The 21,945-nt window shown below is 41.3% G+C and overlaps 1 protein-coding gene across 1 annotated transcript; it reads right to left on the reverse strand.

Annotated features, from left to right (window-relative positions):
* Positions 1–1,100: 1,100 nt before the first annotated feature.
* Positions 1,101–21,471, reverse strand: DAPL1 (death associated protein like 1). The gene is made up of 4 exons (XM_072811509.1): positions 21,343–21,471; positions 12,418–12,505; positions 10,002–10,062; positions 1,101–1,386 (listed from the first exon to the last, which is right to left on the reverse strand). The coding sequence occupies exons 1-4, from the start codon at positions 21,398–21,400 to the stop codon at positions 1,270–1,272; spliced, it is 324 nt and encodes a 107-aa protein (XP_072667610.1). The 5' UTR covers positions 21,401–21,471; the 3' UTR covers positions 1,101–1,269.
* Between the last annotated feature and the right edge of the window lie 474 nt (positions 21,472–21,945).

A 21,945-nucleotide genomic window follows, 5' to 3' on the forward strand; every position in this document is an offset into this window, starting at 1 on the left:
CTGGAGTTCCAGGAATTGGAGATAGGCATGGCACCAGGTCACACTCCAAGGGTTATCAACCTATAACATGATGGACTAGAGTACTGACCACTTTCCTGGGTCACGACAAGTGCTAATTGTTGGAGAGCATTATTAATGAGGGGTGTAGGTGGTGGAACTATAAGTGACAGCTAAGCTTTGTGGATAAAGAATGTGGTTGTGCCCTACCATCACCTGAAGATAGCCTTGGCTATTCACATGTGAGTAGATGAAGACCGTGTGTGTGTGTGTGTGTGTGTGTGTGTGTGTGGTGGAGGGTAGGACAGCTAGAGCATAGGGTCAGCTATGGCAACACTTTCCTTCCCCTGCCCATCTCCAATTAAAACCAATGTCTTTACCCTAACCACAGTGCCCTGTAGCATCATGACCCCCGTGGTTCTAGAGCATGAACTTTGTGAGAGACCCTGAACAAATCTCCTCCTGAAACTATAATTCTTTTTTTTTTTTTTAAAGATTTTATTTATTCATTCATGAGAGACACACACACACACAGAGGCAGAGACACAGGCAGAGGGAGAAGCAGGCTTCATGCCGGGAGCCCGACGCGGGACTCTATCCCGGGTCTACAGGATCATGCCCTGGGCCGAAGGCAGACGCTCAACCACTGAGCCACCGAGGTGTCCCTGACACTATAATTCTACCTCTCATCCTTGATTGTTCTACAGAGGAGAATATGTTTGTAACACATCTGAGTTTTTCATTTTCCCTCAGCAAACCTTCAAAACAAACTACGTATCAATGTGGGGACCTGGAAACAACATTTCATCTCTAGTGAAAGCTTGAGCATCTTAAGACAAACACACTGGGAAGAATCAGTCCTCATGTTTGCATAGACTATTGGCCTTTGCAGAGCTCGGAGCATTCCTTTCTGACCTCTGTCCTTCTGAGAGAACTCACTGTGGGTGGAACAGCTCGGGGTCAGCAACAAGGAGAAAGGAGCTTATCCTGGGAGGTGGAGTGGAATACTCAAGTACTCTGGACTCTCCACTTATCCAACAGAATTACATATGTAAGCATCAGCGGGATCCTGACCTGGACCAAAATGAGGCCTGAGAATGCACTGTATTTATAATTTTGGATGCTTTATTATCTAAAGTCAAAAAGAGAAGATACAAAAGCAGTTTTATTTACCAAGGGAGGGCACTAGGCCTATGGAAAGTTTTGGTCCTTTTTGCTAAGCTGTCAGATGTTGCAGGCAGTTGGCCAGACGGCTGTGTTTTACGTCCCGGCTTAACATTTTCGAGGCTGCTGAATAATGTAGATCCTTCTCAGTGGAGTGACCTTCTCCAGAGCAGGTCTGGGTTTTTGATGTGCCATGTGCACCACTGCTGGAAATTTATGGCTGAGCTAAAGGTGAGAAGGAAAGAAAAAAATAAGCGTATTGGATTTTTTTGGTCATGAAGTATTAGAGTAGCAGAGAGCGATGCAGTTGGTCCGAGGAGTTTCACAGTTTTGCTTCTTTCTTTCATACATCTTTTTCCCATACCACCTCCAGCTCTGGGCTCACACATGTATGCATTCACCTGGGTGTCTCTCGTTAGCTTGTTTCTGATTTTGAAAACTATAAACTATACTATATACAAAATAATAAAAAAATACATGTGCATTTATATGTATGTTTTGAAGTGACTTTTTTTTTTTTTTTGAGATTTCATTTATTCATGAAAGACACAGAAAGAGAGGCAGAGACACAGGCAGAGGGAAAAGCAGGCCCCACGCAGGGGGCCTGACACAGGACTCGATCCCAGGAATCCGGGATCATGTCCTGAGCCAAGGGCAGATGCCCAACCGCTGAGCCACCCAGACGTCCCTGAAGTGACATGTTTAAAGGCAGAAATGCTTAATTATATCTCATTAGTCCTTTAACGAGTATTTGGCCCTAGCACACACATATATGGATCACTACATTCTGAGGAGGCTATGGGGACACCAGAGAAGGTCCTGCAGGGGAGGAACACCTTCATTGTCAACAGACCAGAAATAAGGAACCAATGAAAGAAGTTGAGAAGAGTTAGGGTCAGGTGGTATGTTGAAGTGTGTGAAATGGCTGTTTTTGTAGGTCAAGAATGGTCCAATATTGGCAATTTAACATGGTTCAGTCTCCAAAGCCTGGCACGAAGAAAGCTGAAGAGTGATTAATTAGTAGCTTCAGGTTACAAACTTCTTATTAGTCATCCCCTGGATGACATCTGTGAGGAAAAGTGGCTTTCAATGAACACGGACTGAAACTTTGGACATTAAGAGGAATTTCACATGGAACCAAGAGACTTTATGGAATTTCCACTAAGGAGAGCTTAAGATGGAAAGATGTCCAGTGCCTTAAGCAATTCGGATGTAGTCTTCCTAGGAGAATTTGGACCCAGTGACCTTTTGGGCCCATTCCAGTTCTTGGTTTCTAAGCCGAGCGATGCAACAGAAAGATACCTAAGGACACTTACCTTAGCCAGCAAGGGAGGGGTGCCTCAGCTCACCAGGAATTTAACTTGTCACTGCAGAACTTAGATGCCCTTGCCCTGACACTCAAGTTAAATAACCGGGGAGATAAACTGCGCGTGACCCCAGGCATCACATTGTTTATAGTTGTTCGGGCTCTTCTAAGCCAGGGAAAACATATGTGCCTTCTATCTCTTCTCAAATGTCCCTGAGCTCTGGGCACACAGCATTCCCTTTCATGTGGAACTTGACTCCAGAAAGTCCTTTCTTCTTGGTCTTAAAAAATTAAACACAGTGGAAGGATATACCCTCAAGTGTTAACAATGATTATCTCTGAGGAATTACGGGCAATCTCCAGTCTTCTTTACTTTGCCTGTCAATATTTTTCTAAAAATTTTTCTTTTACAATGAGTATACAGAAGTAATATAATAATTAAACCTAGGGATGGTCTCTGCTGGAGTTCTAGCAGGAAGGAAAAAACATAATCGGGGTATGGGTCATAAATGTTGCTTTAGAGTAAAAAAAGAGCCAATGCCTTTTTTTGGTCAGGTCAATTATCATTGGGCCACATGACATGTTATAGTGGGGTAAGGGCAGTGTGTTTTGTTTTTCTTTTAACATTAGAACTAAAAGGAAACTTAAGAGGCCAGTGACTTCAGGGGTATCTCTAGTGTCAACTAAAACAGATGGATTATGTCAGGTTCGCTCTACACCACATAGAAGAGATTACAGGTGGGAGGAGCACCCTGCCAGGTTACTTCAAGTCCAACACAAGGTGAAGGGGGTGAGAAAGGAAATAGGTGATTCTGACATAACAGAAATGTGGGCAAGTAGCCAAGGGGAGATGGGGCAAGAGGACAAGTCGAGGCGGCGGAGACGAAGCCACAGAATTGCCTGTTGCTCTGAAGGCACGAAAGCCACCACGGCAGGGGTGAAACAGGAGGGGGAGGGTGGCACCCACTCATGACCTGACATCTTTAGGCTTATCTCTGCACTTCAGAGGCTGCAATTTTTTTTTTTTTACTACTTAAAATTTTTTTAAATCCACATGACAAAATTTCCCATTTCAACCATTTTTAAGCAAACAGTTTAGCTGCATTAAACACATTTACATTGTTGGGCAACCATCCGTACTATTCACCTCCAGAACTTTTTCATCACATCGAACTGAAGCTCTGTGTCCTTTAAATAGTAACTCCTCACTCCCTCCTCCCACCTTCCAGCCTCTGGCAACACCTTCTCTGTCTGTCTCTGACTTCTGACTTCCAGGTATCGCATATAAGTGGCCTCAGGCAAGATTTGTCCTTTCCTGTCTGGCCTCTTTCGTTTCTCTTAATGCCTTCAAGGCTTACTCATGTGGTAGTTAAGTGTCTGAATTCCCTTCCTTTTTAAGGCTGAATAATATCCCACTGACTGTGTAGATACCACATTTTGTAGGGATATGTAATGATGATAGGACGTTGGACGTTTGGGTCGTTTCTACCTTTTGACTATTGTGAATAAGGCTGCTATGAACACTGGTGTACAAACAGCTGGTCAAATCCCTGCTTTCAATTCTTTTGAGTATATACCCAGAAGTGGAATCGCTGGATCATATAATTCTATGTTTAATTTTTTGAGGAACTGCCATATTGTTTTTTACAGTGGCTGTACCATTTGATGTTCCCATCATAATGCACCAGGGTTAAGGGTTACATTTTCACTAAGACATTTAAGAGAGGTCCTGAAAGTTCTGCTCAACTGCCTTTCAGTAAGGGACTGCTGCAGATCGGAATGAACGGGAGGCTGTCCCTGGGGCCGGTCGGTTGGCCATCTGTGAACTGATCTGGGAACGTTTAGGGGGAAAAAAAAATCAACAGGATTGAGAAGGAAGTGGAAATAATTCTGGCAAAGATAACAGCCTTAGGGAAACTGCCTATAATTATTAAATTACAAATGCACAGGTTTTAGGGAGCTAGTAGCAGGGCTGTACAGCAACTCTTGAATATATAATAAGGCAGTCAAGTTCTCTTTCTCATATGCTCCAATCCCTCAATTAGGATCACCCTAATGTTGAAGGATTTGGGGGTTGTGGATGGAGAGTCTATAAAGTCTTCCACCAGAACTGATGAAGCTGTAAGTAAAACGGTCAACTTCTCAATGCCCTAATAAATTCTTTGCTGTAGATTTTGTATCAATGGTGATAAGAAGATTTTTCAAGCTGGAACTAGAAATAAGTAGGAAAAGCTTTCCAGAGTACAACTTCCAACCAGCTGTGTTTCAAGCTGGCATCTGAAATTTCAGAAGCTTTGGATTTTTCATCATTAGTCTTTATAAAAGGACAGGGTTTGTAAAAAGAAAGGTGTTTCTTGTCTGATTCATTAGGATAAGAGAATCTAGGGTAACCCCGTAAGAGAAAGAATTCAAGGCTGGTGTATTTATAAGGATTTGTCTTGCTGTGACTCCATCACAGAAGGGGCAACATATTGAACTTGAAAAGCTGATCAGTAGAAATTCCCACGTGGAGAATCTACCTTCATCTTGGGTAACTTTGACCTCAGAACCTATAGTTTTAGTTTCAGAGAAAAAAAGCGAAAGAAGTATAATAAAAGTCTTTACGATTGGAGCTGTGAAAGAAATTCTAGATGCGAGGAAATCGGTGGCAGGTTTTGTTTAAGAGGCTGAAGCTAGGTAGTATTAGCAGACAGGCAGCTCTTCCATTCATCTTTCCAGAGTGTTAACTTCCAACTTGAATGTTGGCACTTAGATTTCTACACCCCGTTAAGCAAAAGGCTTAAAACAAAACATTCAGCTCGAGTCAATGAAATTCAAGGATCCTCCTACGGTGATGTTAATCTACAGAACAAGAGAAACCTTTTTAGATTTGCAGATGCCTCTGATAGTTTCCGCTCCCTCAGGATCCCATTTCACACACTTCTCACTAAGTGTGGTGGTGGTGACACATCTGGCAACTTGAAAAGTGGCCCCAACTTTAACTAGGCTTCAACCTCCCACCTCCTCCACACCATAACCCAACCTTGTTCCTAATGCTTCATTCAATTGGCCGCTTTCACATTCAGAGAAGCTTCACAATTATTGCCAAATATCACTTCCATCACTGTCTAAAGAATTATATTTGGCAGTATCATCCTCTCTCACTCTCTGCCTTAAAAAAAAAAAAGAAAAGAAAAGATTAAATGAACCACCATAAATCTCAGAGGAGCTACACGACTTCTAAAAGGTCAAACAGCCTTGAAGGAGCTGGTGGAACTTGGTCCGAGACTGGTTCTCCCAGATTTTTAGCCCAGAGAGTTTTGGGGTTACATAACCCCTTTTCTGCAGGAATATCATGATATATGGCCTGTCACCAGGCAACATGAACCCTCTCATTATGTAGAGCTGAGAGAGGCAGGGAGGGCTGATTGGAGAGGGAAGGAGAGAAGGAGAAAAGTAGTGAGAGAGGTCTGCATGCAGGGAGGAGATGGGGGAAATACTAGGAGGGGAAAAATTCAGACTGCTTCCCATTTAGATTCATACAGTTCCAAGCTTTGGGGGATTGTTTTCCAATCTCCCAAATCTCAACCCCTAAGCTGATTTTAAAGTAGGGTATCTAGAGATGAATAACATGGATAGAAATTTCTTTATTTTTCTTGCCATGTTTCAGTGGTTGATGAGCTCTTATGAATAGGACCGTCCTCTTACTGCCTTACACTCTTTTTGAGAGAGAGACAGAGGGTGTGCACATGTGTGTGAGCGGGGGGCGGGGGGGCAGAGGGAGAGGGAGAGAGCTGATGGGGATCTCGATCTCACAACCCTGAGATCATGACCTGAGCTGAAATCAAGAGTCGGACGCTTAACACACTGAGCCACTCAGGCGCCCCCCTACCTTAGACTCTTAAGTTCTTACATTCATATGAGAATTAACATGAGTTCTTGGAACTAGACATAATCCTAGGGCAGTAATATTCATTCTGAGGGCAAGAATGAATATTACATATGCAGAGGATGTGACCCTCATTTCTGCTACTGCATTTCTTTTTTTTTTTTTTAGATTTATTTATTTATTTATTCATGAGAGACACAGAGAGAGAGAGAGAGAGAGAGAGAGAGAGAGGCAGAGACATAGGCAGAGGGAGAAGCAGGCTCCATGCAGGAGCCTAACATGGGACTCGATCCCAGGTCTCTAGGATCATGCCCTGGGCTGAAGGCGGCACTAAACCGCTGAGCCACCTGGGCTGCCCTGCTACTGCATTACTTCTGCATTCTTCTTCTTGTATATTGTTAGGTCTTCATGACAATATTGTGAGGGGAATGGTAATGCTGGTGAAAATCCATCAGCAGATATCTATATTTACATTTCTCTATCTTTTATATATCTTGATTTTTTTTGTATGAGGCAGTATAGTTTATGCATTTTCTTCATTTAAAAATTAAAGTATAATTTATCTACAGTAAAATATACCTTTTTTAGTGTACATTTATATGACTTTTCACAAATACAAACATCTGTGACCAAAATCAGGAGATAGAACCCTCAATCCCCCAAATTCTATCCTGTCCCTTTCTGGTCAGCCTCTCCTCCCAGCTCCTGACAACCACTGATCTCAAGAGATCTGTTTTTTAAAAGGCATTGGTCTTTCTATCCCAAATTGATCTTTATTATAAAATCTTACTTAGGGGTACCTGGGTGGCTCAGTGGGTTAAGTGTCCAACACTTGATTTTGGCTCAGGTCATGATCTCCGGGGTCAAGTGATCAGCCCTAGCTTAGCACAGAGCCTGCTTAAGATTCTCTCTTTCCTTCTGCCCCTCCCTCCCCTACCACCTTGTGTGCTCTCTCTCTCTCTCTCTCTCTCCCAAAAAAATAAAAAATTAAAAAAAAAAAGTCTTATTATGCTTCAGGTTGAATTATGGGTTCAGGGGGCATTTTTCTTAGTGGTAAGAAAACAATTGATCCCATCAAGTACCATATTCAAGATAGTTATACATGGTGATCTTGGACTTGATTTTGTTGCGGGTTTCTTATACTTTGCCTGGGATTCCGAGTGATGTCCTGTAGGATACTGCCCTGGGAATAGAAGCTAACACTTACAAGGGCTAATTGCACCTGGCCCTGCTAAGTACTTTGCATATGTTCTATAATTTCATTTTATTCTCATAATATGTCTGTGAAATGGATACTTTAACCACATTCCCGTTTACAGATGAGGAAACAGAGGCATAGAAAAGGCAAGAAATGTCAATGACAGAGCCAGTGGGAAACACATCTGATGTCTGACGTCAGCCCTGTTCTAACCAGTAAACTATGCAGTCTTAGCCACAGTCCCACTGCAGTAAACATTGAATTCAGTGTTAAAGTTGTTTGTTTTGTTTTTTAGATTCTTAAAAACATTTATTTATTTGTCAGAGAGAGAGAGCAGAAACAGGGGGAATGGCAGGCAGAGGGAAAGGGAGAAGCAGACTCCCTGCTGAGCAGAACCTCCCACCCCCCAGGACCCTGGGATCATAACTTGAGCTGAAGGCAGACGCTTTAACAGACTGAGCCACCCAGGTGCCCCTGTTTGTTTTTTTAAATAGGTACAGTTGCTGTTAAAAATATTTGTAACAACACACCATCTCAATGTTTTCTTGTGGTTTACAAATACAACTTGTTATTATCGCTGTTGATTTTTCTTTTAATCTGTGAAATAAGGAAGTGTTATTTTTAACTGAAAGGAAGAGAACTCCTCCATGTGAAGACATAAGCACCTATGTCTATAAAAAGCAATATAGACTCTGGCACTGTAACTAATACATGGCATAATCAACTTCGACTGACCACTCTCTTTAAACATTTTATTTTGGGTTCACATATATTCTAGAGGAACATGTCTAATCCCTCCAGTTCCACTTACAACTGTGAACAGTCTGGCCCCTGCGGAAGAGGCGTCTGGTGGGCAGGTGCAGGAGGATGTGGGATGCAGAAGCTGGCAGCCTGTGTTGCTCTGACAGGGCACCATTCATCCCTGCCCTACTTCTAAATCCAGGAAGGCAAAGAGTTGTTTATGACCTCACCTCGAATCTATTTGTGGAAGAACCAAGCCCCCCACATTAGAAGGCTTTGTAGCGGTAGCCTATAATCGAGATCTTGCCTTGTACTGGGACACCTGGCTGGCTCAGTCAGTAAAACATTGGACTCTTGATCTTGAAGTTGTGAGCTTCAGCTGCATGTTGGGCATGGAGATGACTTAAAAACAAAAACAAAAACAAAAAAACCTGCCTAGTACCATCTGCCTTGTTATATCCCATGAACTTCAGGCACAGCTGTTTATTTCGCTGCCACAGAACCAGTGCTACTCACCAGAACAGAGCACAAACAGGTTACTCTGTGCCAGGCACTGTTCTAAGAGCTTCACATGTACAAACTCACTTATTCCACATAAGTGAAATATATACTCTGGGAAATATATACTGGGAAATATATACTCTTCCTTATCTCCATTTTTAAAAAAAGTGGGTTCCGTACCCAGCACGTGGCCCAAAGTGGGGCTTGAACCTGAGATCAAGACCTAAGCTGAGACCAAGAGTTGGATGCTTAACCGACTGAGCCATCCAAGCGCCCTTCCTTGTCTCCGTTTTACCAAGGACTTATCTAAGGCACAGTATAATTTGCTCAAGGTCATAGCAATAGCAGGTGGAGGAGCTACTACTAGATGGAGGCCCCAGAGGTCCAGCTGCTCAGTTTCTGCTCCGACCTTTTCCAGGCCCCTGATTTTTGGCAGCAACAGCTAGTCTTCCTTCTATAAATTATGCACAGTCCTGTCCCTTCAATTAATGTGAGAGCAGCAGAAAGAGTGGTTATTTGTTGCTTTAAATGCAACTTATCTGCCCTGTAGGAGTAGAATAAGGACTCTTATTTAGTTTACCTACAAAACTTAAAAACAAACTAGTAAAACCAAAGCACTGTTGCTCTGGTAAGAGTTTTCTGAGTTTCTGGAGCTACTTAGAAGAAACACAAGATATAGAAATAAAAATAGCAATAGCCAACCACCTTCATAAACAGATGTTACTGGATAAACCCAGCCGGGGCCCAGCGTGCCTCCAGCCCTAAAACTGTGCAACCCTCCACCACCCACCTTCACCTCAAATCAGATATTTCCTTGTGGGTATGCAGTGGTGGGGAGGAAGGCCCCAAACTACTGACTTCCCAATACACAGGCTGCTTTTTTCTAGAAATAGGCCATGAGAAATGAGATGCCACTGAGAAATATTTGGGATGGCAGAGTAAAACGCTGCCAGCTTGGTGTCATGATTCTTGCGTTGTTTTCTATCTTATTTTTGAAATGCTTTATTAAATAGACACTAGGAATTTGGGAGAAACAGCTTTTCTCACCAAAACCTCTTTGCGGTCCTTGGACTGAGAGCAGATTCTTTCACAAGGATGGCAAATCTCTGAGCTGGATAAAAGCTCAGTGGTCAGTGTTCGTTCACCCAGGGAGCCCCATGTGATGGATAAATACTGATTGGGAGCATTCCATGGCGGGGGGTCTCACCTGCACCCCAAAGCCTCACCTTCTCCAGTGTGTCATTCAGAGTATCCATGGCCTGGAGTTTGGCAACACTTGCAATGGTACTGTAAAGAGGAAACAAAATGTCATATAGGACCTGAAAACCTTCCCACTAAGGAGGCTACATGGTTTATACAAGGACTATCTACTTGGCCTTTAAGTTTTTACTCTGTGTGGCAATATCTAGAAGAAAAAACAATTCTACTTCTGTGCGCCCATGTGCTACAAAAATCTTTGTAGGCCACGTTATTATTATGAGGCTATTTTTCTTTTCTCTTTCCATTGGAGTATATAGCTTGGTGACTATTCACAACTAGTCAAACCAGCCCGCCCTAAGGAAAACCACTACCTGACTTACAGCTCTGCAGTTTGGCTGTTTCTGTACTTCATAAAACGAGTCACGCAGCATGTACTCTTTTGTGTCTGGCTTCTTTTTCTCAGGCCAGTTTATTTTGTAGGAGAGCGTCAATCAGGGCTGAGCCTTCCTTCTTGATGGAAAATTTGTACTTGGCTTTATCTATCTATCTATCTATCTATCTATCTATCTATCTATCTATTTATTTTCTGGATGGTTGGTGTTGGTTAGTAGTAGTTATTAGGAAATGGACATAGATTGCTGATACTTAGAAATTTATTTCCTCTGATACATTTTGCAAAAGCCATTCTCCAACAAAATGTAAGGAGTGATGTCTGTCCATGAAAATGAGGCCCTCGTGTCTCCTGCATACACTCCCGAAGCAGAGGGAGTGCTTAACCAACCAACAGCAGGGGTGAATGAGGGTAGAGCTAATGAAGCTTCAGCTTCCGAGCCTCCTCCTGCACCTGTTCCTTCCCCAGCAGGCATGTTCCTAGCCCTTTCATATCTGTGATGTTTTACTATTTTTCTTTAAAGTGGCCCCCAAATCCTATATGCATCAGGCCCTACATACCTATATCTATTGCTGGTAAATAGGATGAGGGGGGGGAGAGAGCGAGAGCAATTTCTTGCTGTTTATGTTGTACAGTGGTTCCATTCTCATCTTTTAATGACTATTAGACAACAATGGAGTTTTTAAAGATGGTTCCAATCACCACTTTATTACTCTCTGGTCACCTCTTCCCACATTGTTCAGCTGACGTTAGAATTCATAGTAAGTCCCCATTTCCTGAGGTGCAGAGAAATGAACGACTTGTCCACTGGCTGCCAGCTGGATGTCATTTCCAAGCCATGACTTTTTAGTTTCCGAGCCCCTGGGCCAGGCATGTTAATCAGGATGGCAATAAACAGGGTTTAGGCTTGAATCAGGTTTTAGTAACAAAACCAGCTTGCAGTTCCATCACAATCTGGTGTCATTTCAAGTGCTTTCTGTATTCTAAGAACTGTCCTAGATGCTGGGTCAAAAGATAAATAATATGTGACCCCTACTGCTGCGGATTTACAGCCTTTGCCTTTCATTATGTGCTAGTTATATTCTGGTATCAGAAGAAACAAACATTTATTGGTAATGAGGAAGATGAGCATTTCATTTTAAAGTGGAACAAATCCTTAAAAAATTCCCATCCCAGATATTGGGAAAAAAACTTGAAAAGTGATTTAAATACATTTTTATATGAAAGAGCCAGAGAAATTCTGTAGTCTCTTTCCCTCTGCATTCCCTGAGACTATTATTAATTCTTAAGGATGCATCCTGAACATCCTCTAACTGACTCCATTAGAATCACTCTTCAACTCATAGGTGGAAACCATCTGGAAATTGTCTCTGAAGTGCCCCCCTTACCTCATTGGAGGAGCCAGTTTTGCACATTTCTTTCTTTTTGAACACAGTTATTTTCTTTAACCACAGTCCAATGATTGGACCATTCGTGCACTTGCCCAGCCCACAGCTCTCTGCTTAGCTCTGAGAATGGTGCCTTTTGTCAAGGTTACAGCCGAGGGAGCAAGGGAGAAACAACTTCAGTATCTATATGCCTTCGGGCTATGTCAAATAGAGTGGCCATTATTTTCTAAATAATTGAGTGATAGATTTAAAACAAACTAAGAAAAAAAACATTTATTTTTAATTCATAAGATTTGCTGCAGCAGAAAGCATATTATGAAAACAGGGCAGGCTTACGGACACTATTTTAAAGGCTAATATGAAGATAAGCTAACAGAACAGGAGTCAGGTTGGGATGAAATTGGGATTGTGCTTTTTAAGTACAAAACAGCTGGGTTGGCTGCAGAGAGGAGGAGGATGTGGGTGGTGAGGGGGCCCAGAGAGAGTCTTCCAGAAGACAGCCCCGTCACCACTGCTTCTTAGCTGGCTGCCCCTAACCCTGTTCAGCAAAGGCCTAGGGAGCATTGGTCTGTCTCAAATTGCAGGGAGGCTTCTGACTTCTGGAAGCAGAGTTACTCAAAACAACTTGAGGTGATGAAGGAGAAGAAATTAAGTAATCCCTACCTTGTTTTCTCTAATCCTGTTTTTTTGGTATGTCTCTCCATGACACCAATTTCTTGTTTCTTGGGAATGCGCATTCCTCCAGCCTTTACTATAAACAAATAAGCAACACACAGGAGTTTTGGTTAGAATAGAAAGGGTAGGCTTGCTTTTGTTGTTTGAGGTATGAATTAGATTTGAAAAGAATTTTAGTACTTTCCGAGGATTGAAACTTTTATCTAAATCAACACAATGAAGCATTACCTTGAACTGAATAGAAGAAATAATATTGTGTCATGCAAACAAGGTAGGGAAGGGGAGAAGGGTTGAGGGCTGCTTGTTTATGTTCAGAGAGCAGGACCTGAGGCTAAACAAAGCAGCAGAGGTTTACATCTTTGGGTTGGGGAGGAGAAGGGCCACGTACTCTCCTAGGCATTTCACTGAAAACCATTTTTTCTTGTTATCAAACCAATTACTCTCTTTAGGGTAGCAACAGACCATTACAATGTGACCCTCTTGTTTTCCCACAAGATTAAAGTTTGTGCAAGGCTTGCATTTTTTTTTTTCTTTTCAACTAAAGCATTCAAAAGCACAGATTCCGAGAGACAAGCCAAAAGTCAGGGCATGCGGTAGTAACAGGCGTTTAATTCAAGAGAGATGCTTCTGATCCCACTGGAACCCCACCTTCCCATCCCAGACCCCCAAACCTCTGGACTTTGGTCAAACTCAGATGTTCTAATGAGTAATTAAACTACATTAATAATCCTGCCATTCAGGAGATAAATTAGTGTTAATCAGGCTACAGATGACCTAACAGCAATTCAAGTGTTTAACAATGTCAGATGAAATCAATTTTTGAAAAAGAACAACCCATTTCAGATTGCAAGTCGAAGCAAATACTTCTTTCTGTTCCCAGGAAATTTGCTCATCTAAAATCTGACAAGCTCAAATGAGAAAAAGCTAAATGGACATTGATGTGTTTGAACCTGTTAATTCTTTTTATGGAAATGTCAAATTGGCCATTTCTAAAACTAGCTCCAATAAAGTGAAAAGTAAAGAAAATCTATTCTATTTCTCAATGTGCTTATCAATTTGACACTATCATGGTTCTTTAAGAATTATTACATATTCTGTTGATTTTTGTAAAACATGCATAAGGCACATAATTCAGAAAGCATGAAGGATCTGCAGTCTCCATCCCACCAATATTTCCAGCGTCTATTCATTTCCCTTGACGCTAATGTTACATGGGTCTGTGTGCACATCCAGATATTGTACAGGTTGTTCTTTTTCAAATGGCAGCATAAAATACACATTGTTCTGCATCTTGTTTGTTTATATTTTTCATACAATCATAAACTTTGGAGTAAATTCCCTATCTATCCAAATATAGAGAAATGTATTGTTCTTTTTAACATCTGCTTTAGAATTTCATTATGTGAACGTTCTGTGTTTACTTAGCCAATTCCCAAATGTTGGACATTTCAGATGTTTCTAATTCATTGATGTCACAAACAATGCTGCAATAAATATCCTTTTATATGCATAATTTTGCACAAGTGCAAGGATACCCATGGGATAAATTCCTACAAGAGATCTTGTTAGTTCTTAAGGGTTTGTACATTCTGAATTTTCCCAAGTCTTGCCAAATTGCCCTTCCCAGAGGTTGTACCAGTTTACAACCTCACTAACTATGATGACAGTGATTGTTTCCCCCTACTTCTGGCAACAATAGGAGCTAGAAAATGTTTGGTTTTGTCTACTAATAAGTTAAAAAAAAAAAAACTTCTTTAATTTGCATTTCTTCCATTTCATTAAAGATTGAGCTTGTTTCTGTGTTTTAGAAGCCATTTCTATTTTCTTTTTATGAACTCAATTTTTTTGGTCCAATTTTTTCTATTTGATTCCTACTCTGATCTATTAATCTCTCTGTCCATTTATGTGCTGTTGCAACTCTATTTTAATGAATGTAGCAGCATATATGTATGTATGTGTATATATATATTTATTAAAGAATAGTTGACAGACAATGATTGCAGCATTGCATGGCAATATCTGATAGAGTTAGTCCTTCTTTGCTATGTTTCCTTTGCAGAATTTCACTAGCTATTCTGACCTATTTTTCCACATGAACTTTAAAATCAGTTTGTCAATTCCTTCCCCAAAAGTCCTGCTGATTATTTTTTAATGGTCTTGTTTTACATTTATAGACTTTTTATTTTATTTTTTATTTTATTTTTTTATTTTTATTTTTTTTATAGTCAGTGGTATTTTTTTAAAAATTTATTTATTTATTAGAGATACAAAGAAAGAGAGAGAGGCAGAGACACAGGCAGAGGGAGAAGCAGGCTCCATGCAGGGAGCCCGACGTGGGACTCGATCCTAGGTCTCCAGGATCCCGCCCTGGACCAAAGGAAATTTATAGACTTTTTAAAAAAGGAAAACTCAAATGTTTATATTCCTGGTGACTCTCTATTCAAGAACATGGTATGCTGTTCCATCTTTTTTTGCGTCCCTCAGTAACTGGTTTGCATAAATCTTAACACATTTACTGTTAGGTTTATTTTCTAAGCATTTTATCTTGGTTGTTACCATTGCTATTACAAATGGAGTCAATTCTTCAATTATAACTCTGACAGATCATTGTTATTATATCATTGATTTTATACCCAGACCTTAATTGAATTCTTATTGTTTGTAATAGTTTTTTTGTTGATTCTCTTAGGTTTTTCAGGTAAAAAAAAAAAAAATACAACCTGTAAGGAATTATAGCACTACTTCCTGTAGAATAATGTTAAACAGTTGTGGTGATTAACATCTTTATTATCCTAATTTTTAAGGGATTGCTTTTAGTGTTTCCCCATTAAGTATGATGCATACTTAGGTGGATACACACACATAGCCACACGCACACAAATATATATATATGTGTGTGTGTGTACATATTTATGTATTTTTTCATATTAAGGAAATATTCTTCTATTAGTATTTCACTGGGCTTAAAAATTATAAATGCCTTTTTAGCATTCATGGATATGATCCATGGTTTTTGTCCTTCATGTGGTTACTTACAGTAACAGATTAATGGATATCTTACTATCAAACCATTCTTGCATTCATAAAATAAACTCTACTTGGCCATTTTGAATCACCAAGTTGTGTTTTCATTGATTATAAAAGCTTCTCATTAGAATTTTTGTAATATTAGATGAAGTCTAGGAAAAGCATGCTATTTTTACACATGGTCTGCTTTAAATTCATACACATAGACAGAGAAAGACACACATTATATGAGAAAAAGGCATACCAAATAATCAGTAACAGAAATCAAATGATGTGAAATCATCTTTGGGACAGCCATGGAATGTAGATGTGAGATAAACCAAAGTATAGCTTTTCCAGGAAGACTGAGGAGGGAGTGCCTCGTGTGAGGGGTGGTGGTGTTCACAGCACTGCTCACTGTCTCTTGAACTGAGAGGAGTCATACAGGAGGTCTAGAGCTTGGGCCTTCAGTACCTCTCCCAACTGTATTTTTCTTTCTCCTTGTGACAAATGCGTTTGAAATATGGAGTGCTAGAACTATTTTCTTATTAATACTCCTTGTGTTTTCCCTGCTGCTATTGTTTCTACATAGTTTCATCTATATGGACTGATTATTATCACCAACTATAGGAATAAATGTGTTGGGCAGCCCGGGTGGCTCAGTGGTTTAGTGCCGCCTTCAGCTCAGGGCATGATCCTGGAGACCCGGGATTGAGTCCCGCATCGGGCTCCCTGCATGGAGCCTGCTTCTCCCTCTGCCTGTGTCTCTGCCTTTCTCTCTCTGTGTGTGTCTCTCATGAATAAGTAAATAAAATCTTAAAACAAAATAAAATAAAATAAAAATTAAAAAAAGGAATAAATGTGTTAATAGTTAAAATAAACAGTAGTTTAAAATGAGAAGCCCTTTGGAATGTTGAGTTCTATGCTATTGATTTGCAAAGACCTTGACAATCTAGAGAAGTCAAGAGGAGGGGGGCCAGATGAAGAAGGGAGCCATGTCACAGGAGGAACTAGGGTGTCTGGAAGGATCACCTCTGAAGAAGATAGACTCAAGGGAGTGTGGGTGCCATCTTCAAAGACCTGTGAGGCTATCACATGGAGGAGGAATGGCTTCCTGGTGAGGAAATCAGTCGTATTTATTTTATGTTGTTCCAGAGGACAGAATGCAAAGGATCAATGTTCCAGAAAGGTGGAGCCTGGCTACTAGCCTGGCTAATTGGTGTTATTCAAAATGAAGTCGGTTGCCTAGTACAATAGTAAGTCCCTTGGCTCTCAGTGTGTTAAAGAAAAGAAGTCCACCTGCCATGAATAACTCAGGGGGATTTGGGGGAGTTTGCTAGAAGTTGAACTAGATGACCTTCATCATCAAGTCTTTGCCTCCAAAATAAAATCACTCCTCCCTTTGAAAAGAATATAAGGCACTGAATAGAGAAGTAAATGCCAAAAGAATTTTTTTTTAAGATTTTATTTATTTATTTATGAGAGACACAGACAGAGAGAGGCAGAGACATAGGCAGAGGGAGAAGCAGGCTCCCTGTAGGGAGCCTGACGTGGGACTCGATCCCGGGACCCCAGGATCATGACTTGGGCCGAAGGCAGGCGCTAAACTGCTGAGCCACCCGGGTGTCCCCCAAAAGAAATTTAAAAATTTATTATTAGGCATATTCCTAAGAATGATAAAACAGAGATATTTGAGGGGAAATTAAAAATCATCCTAGAAGATTCCTACTTTCGTGTAGGAGACTCTGATTCCTCTCTGTGATGGGGCTCTATGCTCTAACTCATTGATTTAGGAAGCATAAGTAAACCACACACACCTTGGATATCCAGACACTGTTCTCATATCAAACTTGTTCTGGTAGGTAATTTGCTTGGTCAGCCATGTACAGTAGAAAGACACAGAAGATAATATCCCCATATTCTAGATGGATAGACTAAGAACAAATTAAGGCTCCCAGTACTTGGGGTGACTGAACCAGATGGAACCAGTTTGTGGGAGGGTCATCTTCAAAGCTCTGCTGGGAACACTAGTCACACTAGTCTCTGGAATCTAGATAAACCATTGTAAATAAATATTTACAATTCAACACAGATACTTGCCCATGTTCCATATACCAGATAGGTTCAACTCACAAGAACTCTTCAAAGTTTCACTGTGTCTAACTTTGTTTTCTCAAAATTGCAATAATTTACACAATTCCGTGTATGGAACTATATTCCCTTTGAACTTCTATAGACAGACCAATCAGAATTGGGCAAGGTAAAATATGAACTGATTTAACATTTTAACATTTTTTGGGGTATAAATACATAAGACTTTAAGCAAAATGAATTAGAGATAAAAATGTAAAAGAGAGAGATGCCTTTCTGTGGTTTCATTAGAAAGTCTAAATTTCTGTGAGGAAAATGAACCTTTGCTTTCCTGCCTCTGAATAAATGTTATACTCTTGTGGCTAGTTTTGTAGTTTATAACTTTGCAAAAACAGGCCCTTGAGTTTAGAATGCTGTATAATAATTTTCCAGTTAAGATTTTCCAGACAAAAATTTTTGGTAGAGGAGAGTCAAGATAAAGAAAGACACATCAGCCTGCAAAATAAGCTTTTTTTTCCTTCACTAATCAGTGGGAAATGGATGGGAAAAAGCTGAGTAACACAAAGGTTTGTGCACACTTTGCCTTGTGACTGAGCACTTATACTTGAAGATTTTAAGTAAAAGTTTAGACGTTTGCAAAACATTCACTTTGCACTTACAATTTTTCAGCCCATTTCAAGATGTCAATCAAGACCCAAAAAGTTAGGAAAAGATGGTAAAGTAAAGAGAGAGGGCTTTAGGAGAGCTTTGGCATGGGGCCCACTTTATTTTTCAGATCTCAGCCCCACGGACCCCACTATCTGTGTGGCTTTGGGCAAGTCCCTCAACCTTGCTGACTTTTAGTTTGCTCCTCTGTGAAACAAAGACCACGGCACATCCTGGTCTACAGGGCTGTTGCCATGTCTAGGAAAGCAGCTGGTCTTGCAGTCATCCAAATCCCTGACCCCGTGATGTTTAGGGGAGCCGGTCTCACAACCTCTCCTTGAGCCTTACAGATCAACAACCCCCATTAGTTGACTTGAGTAGATTGGAGTTGAGTGAATTGAGCCTTTGGTGTTTGTTTTAAGTGACACTGACCCTTGGGCATGTCTCCAGACTTTCTTCTCTCTTTAGTGAGCCAGAAAACTGATTCTCTTTGGGGGTTCCATGGTGACCCCTCTGATGGCTTGATTCATTTGACTTAAACCAAATTACAAGGTGCAAGAAATCCAGAAAAACTTGGAAACTCCTGCTCTTTCTAGTTCCTTGCATACTTGGTTTCCTCCTATTACCTTCCATACACATTTTTGGCCATTCATGCAATAGGGTTCTTCTAAACCTGAGAGCGAGGCGAATCAAAAAAAAGCAGAAAATCCAAAGCTAAGCTGGCTAGTGCCTAGGCCACATCATGTTTCATGTAGTCTGTTTCACAGCACACATTGATAACCAGGGCTAACAGAAGCGCAATAGATTACTATACATGAAAGAAAAGCAGCCCAGCCCTCCACACGTAGATGGGAAAGAGTTACAGCCGGTTGACTTCTGAGAGGTTTCATTTTTAACCCTGACGAGGCAGGCCCATGTCCCTTGTCCATTCCCTTCTGCTCCCTTCTGCTCTGACTGCTGGTAGGGCCTCGTGCTGCCCTCCAACATCAGGAGGTCTTGCGATTGGGGAGGATCATTCCTTCTGACAGCCCGTGTTTCACTAGGCCTGCACTTTAAAGAGATTATCAGTCGTGGGCCAGGTGCTTTCCATAGGTGTTCTCCTTTAATCATCATAACCACCTTATAATATCGATGTAATTTATTAGCCCCTGCTTTAAAGATAAGGACGCCTGGGCCCAGAAGTGTGGGATGAAAGCAGAGGTTAAGCCGAAGGTCGGCCCAATCGCAAAGGCAGTGTCAGACCTTTCCCTCCATATCACACCTGCTGCCCACTTTCAGTCATCTCTATATTGCTTATAAAAATCAGGTGAAGCTTCAGTGGAGTTTTGGCAATGGACGATTTTTGTTCCGTGAGTAAAATTTTGAGCCATGGCAAACTGGTTCAGACTTAAAATATGTAGCAAGACAAGCTGAAGGATGAGGTTTCTTTGTTCCCTTGCTCTCAGCGGGGAGGCAAAAGTCTGCCTTCATCTCCATTCTAATTATCCCAAACCTCTTATCTATAGTGTCACAGTTCATAATAATTAATTGTCATGCCAGAGGCATTGTGACATGCTTGATGGAGTCATGGTGTGCTATGTACACAGAGTAATTAGCAATCATTAGTGGTGGGGCAGAAAGTTCCTGGTGGTTTCATTCAAACTTCCATTTGGTTAAGTTTATCTCTGTGTTCTTTGTTCATAAATGTAATTTAGCAAATCAGATTTTAGCTTACCCATTTCATGAAGGATTGGGGTGGAAGTGGTGGGAAGAGAACGTGTTTTTCTTTTTCTTTTCTTTCTTTTTTTTTGGTCTCTCTGTAATGAATGTCTCTTGTAATAATTTGCATGTATAGTTCCTGACCATTAGTTTGCATCATTAACTTTGTTTTATTTTTTTCAGAGAGGGAGAGAGAAGTGAGTGGTTGGGGAGGGGCAGAGGGAGAGAGAGAATCTCAAGCAGACTTCACACCCAGCACGGAACTTCAGGTAGGGCTCAATCTTACAATTCTGAGCCAAAATCAGGAGTCTGACGCTCAACCAGTTGGGCCACCCAGGTGCCCCAGCATCATTAACTTTAAATATAGGTAATGTTAACTATGGCTAAATCCAATTACAAATATAAAATGTCAGGAGTCTGCCCCTGGAAACCAGGGCACGGTGTCTAGAATTTGAAGCTCAGAGTTAGTAGTAAAATTCGTACTCTTTTCAGGTGGGCAGCCCACCAGAAAGCTATTGAACCTCTGTGTTAGTGTTTGAAGCTTTCTTAAGGTTATTACCTGCCAGCATCCTCTGCAGCAAAGATGACTAAAATAACCTTGGCTTAGAAGTGCCAAAGCTTACGCCAATAAATAAGGTTCGTAAATGGAGAAAGGCAAGAACAAAGTAGTCAAGATTTTGAGATGTTTCTTGAGGAAAAAAAGAAGGAAGGCAGTTGAAAGAACATAAAACTGGCTAAAAATAGTCTTGCATGCCTCATCCAATCTATATGAGCGTATGGTTAAGTATAATAAAACTAATCTCCATATTTCACAGAGCAGAAGTCAAAAAAAAAAAAAAAAGAATGAGAGAAAAGTGGGTATTTTACAAAACACCTTGATTGCTACCTTCCCTAGTCAGCCCCTCCTGTGCTTGGGTCCATATTAAAAAGTGCCCCTTAGCTTGGTGATGAGGCGAACTACATTATTGATAACACTGCCCAAACCCAAAGCCTGAGGAGAGAGAGAAAATAAAGTTGCTGTCCTCCGTGTGGAAGCTGCTTTGCCTGGGTACTGAGTCAGATGAGGTACAGTCATCCTGGGGTGATGGAGTCTTAGAACTGGAACCTCTTGGGAGGAAGGTTGCCATGGCAGTAAATCAGCATCTTCCAGTGGATGTGTCTCTGCTCACCTCCAGCCAGGGAGGGAAGGTCCAACCTTAACTATCCCTTTTCACAGGCACCGAATCCCTTATGCCTTCATCTATAATTAGGTTTTAATTCAACCAGGACTTGACAACTCCTCAGGTGGTTTATAAGCAAGCCCAGAAAGTTCTAAGACATAGGAGGAAATCAGGTGGTGTGAAGTTAAAGCAACAACAGGGACATTGCGAACCTCTGCTCTGTGGGGAGGCTGAAGGCGTTGGTGGAAGGAGGAGCAGCAGCAGCAGTGAGACCAGTGCTATCTGCAGGACAGAGGGCAGGTGGGTAGCCTACCTGCAGGAGGATGCCCCCCTTTCAGCGGGGGGAGCAGGACTTGCACTTCACTTGCCATAGCGCGTGCCAGTGCCAGTGCCAAGGCCAGGACGGTGCTCTGGAGGTTGAGTGCCAACTGATGCTGCCCCACTGCAGCCTGGCTTTATACAGGCTGGGGGGCGGGGCCCCTTAAGGGCATTGCTGAGCAGCAACAGGGCTTGTCACCTAGCTTTCTGGGAACCTCCATCACCTTGGCAGGTTTCCTCTTAGAAGAAAACCTTTTTCTTGTTCCCTTTATCTCAGAAAGCAAGGTAGGTGGCTAAGGGAACTCCTATTTTCTTTTGCCAGGGAAGGGGAGAGGATGAATTTCAGTGCATACTTTTCTTTCTAACTCTTCGTCCATCAAGTATGTAAGGTGCATCTACAATGTGACAGGCTCTTTGTCATATGCTGGCACGACAAGGAGGTCAAGATTTTGGTTTCAAGATGTCTGTCGTCTTTCTGAAGGGACAGTTAGAAAACAAAGCACTATGTCTTTGCACCAGCCTTGGCAACTGTAAGCATTCATACTAAGAAAATAATCGGGGATGTGGACAGAGACTTCTGTACAAGAATGGCAATCAT

This window comes from Canis lupus, chromosome 34 (assembly GCF_048164855.1).
Source record: "Canis lupus baileyi chromosome 34, mCanLup2.hap1, whole genome shotgun sequence".
Lineage (NCBI taxonomy): Eukaryota > Metazoa > Chordata > Mammalia > Carnivora > Canidae > Canis > Canis lupus.

Excerpts from the sequence above, each read along its gene's own strand:
- DAPL1 (XM_072811509.1), bottom strand. The coding sequence starts at position 21,400 with ATGGCAAGTGAAGTGCAAGTCCTGCTCCCCCCGCTGAAAGGGGGGCAT. Across the intron at positions 10,063-12,417 it reads ACAGGATTAGAGAAAACAAG|TACCATTGCAAGTGTTGCCA; the intron begins GTAGGGATTACT and ends TCCTCTTTACAG. Across the intron at positions 1,387-10,001 it reads TGAATGACACACTGGAGAAG|CTCAGCCATAAATTTCCAGC; the intron begins GTGAGGCTTTGG and ends TCTCACCTTTAG.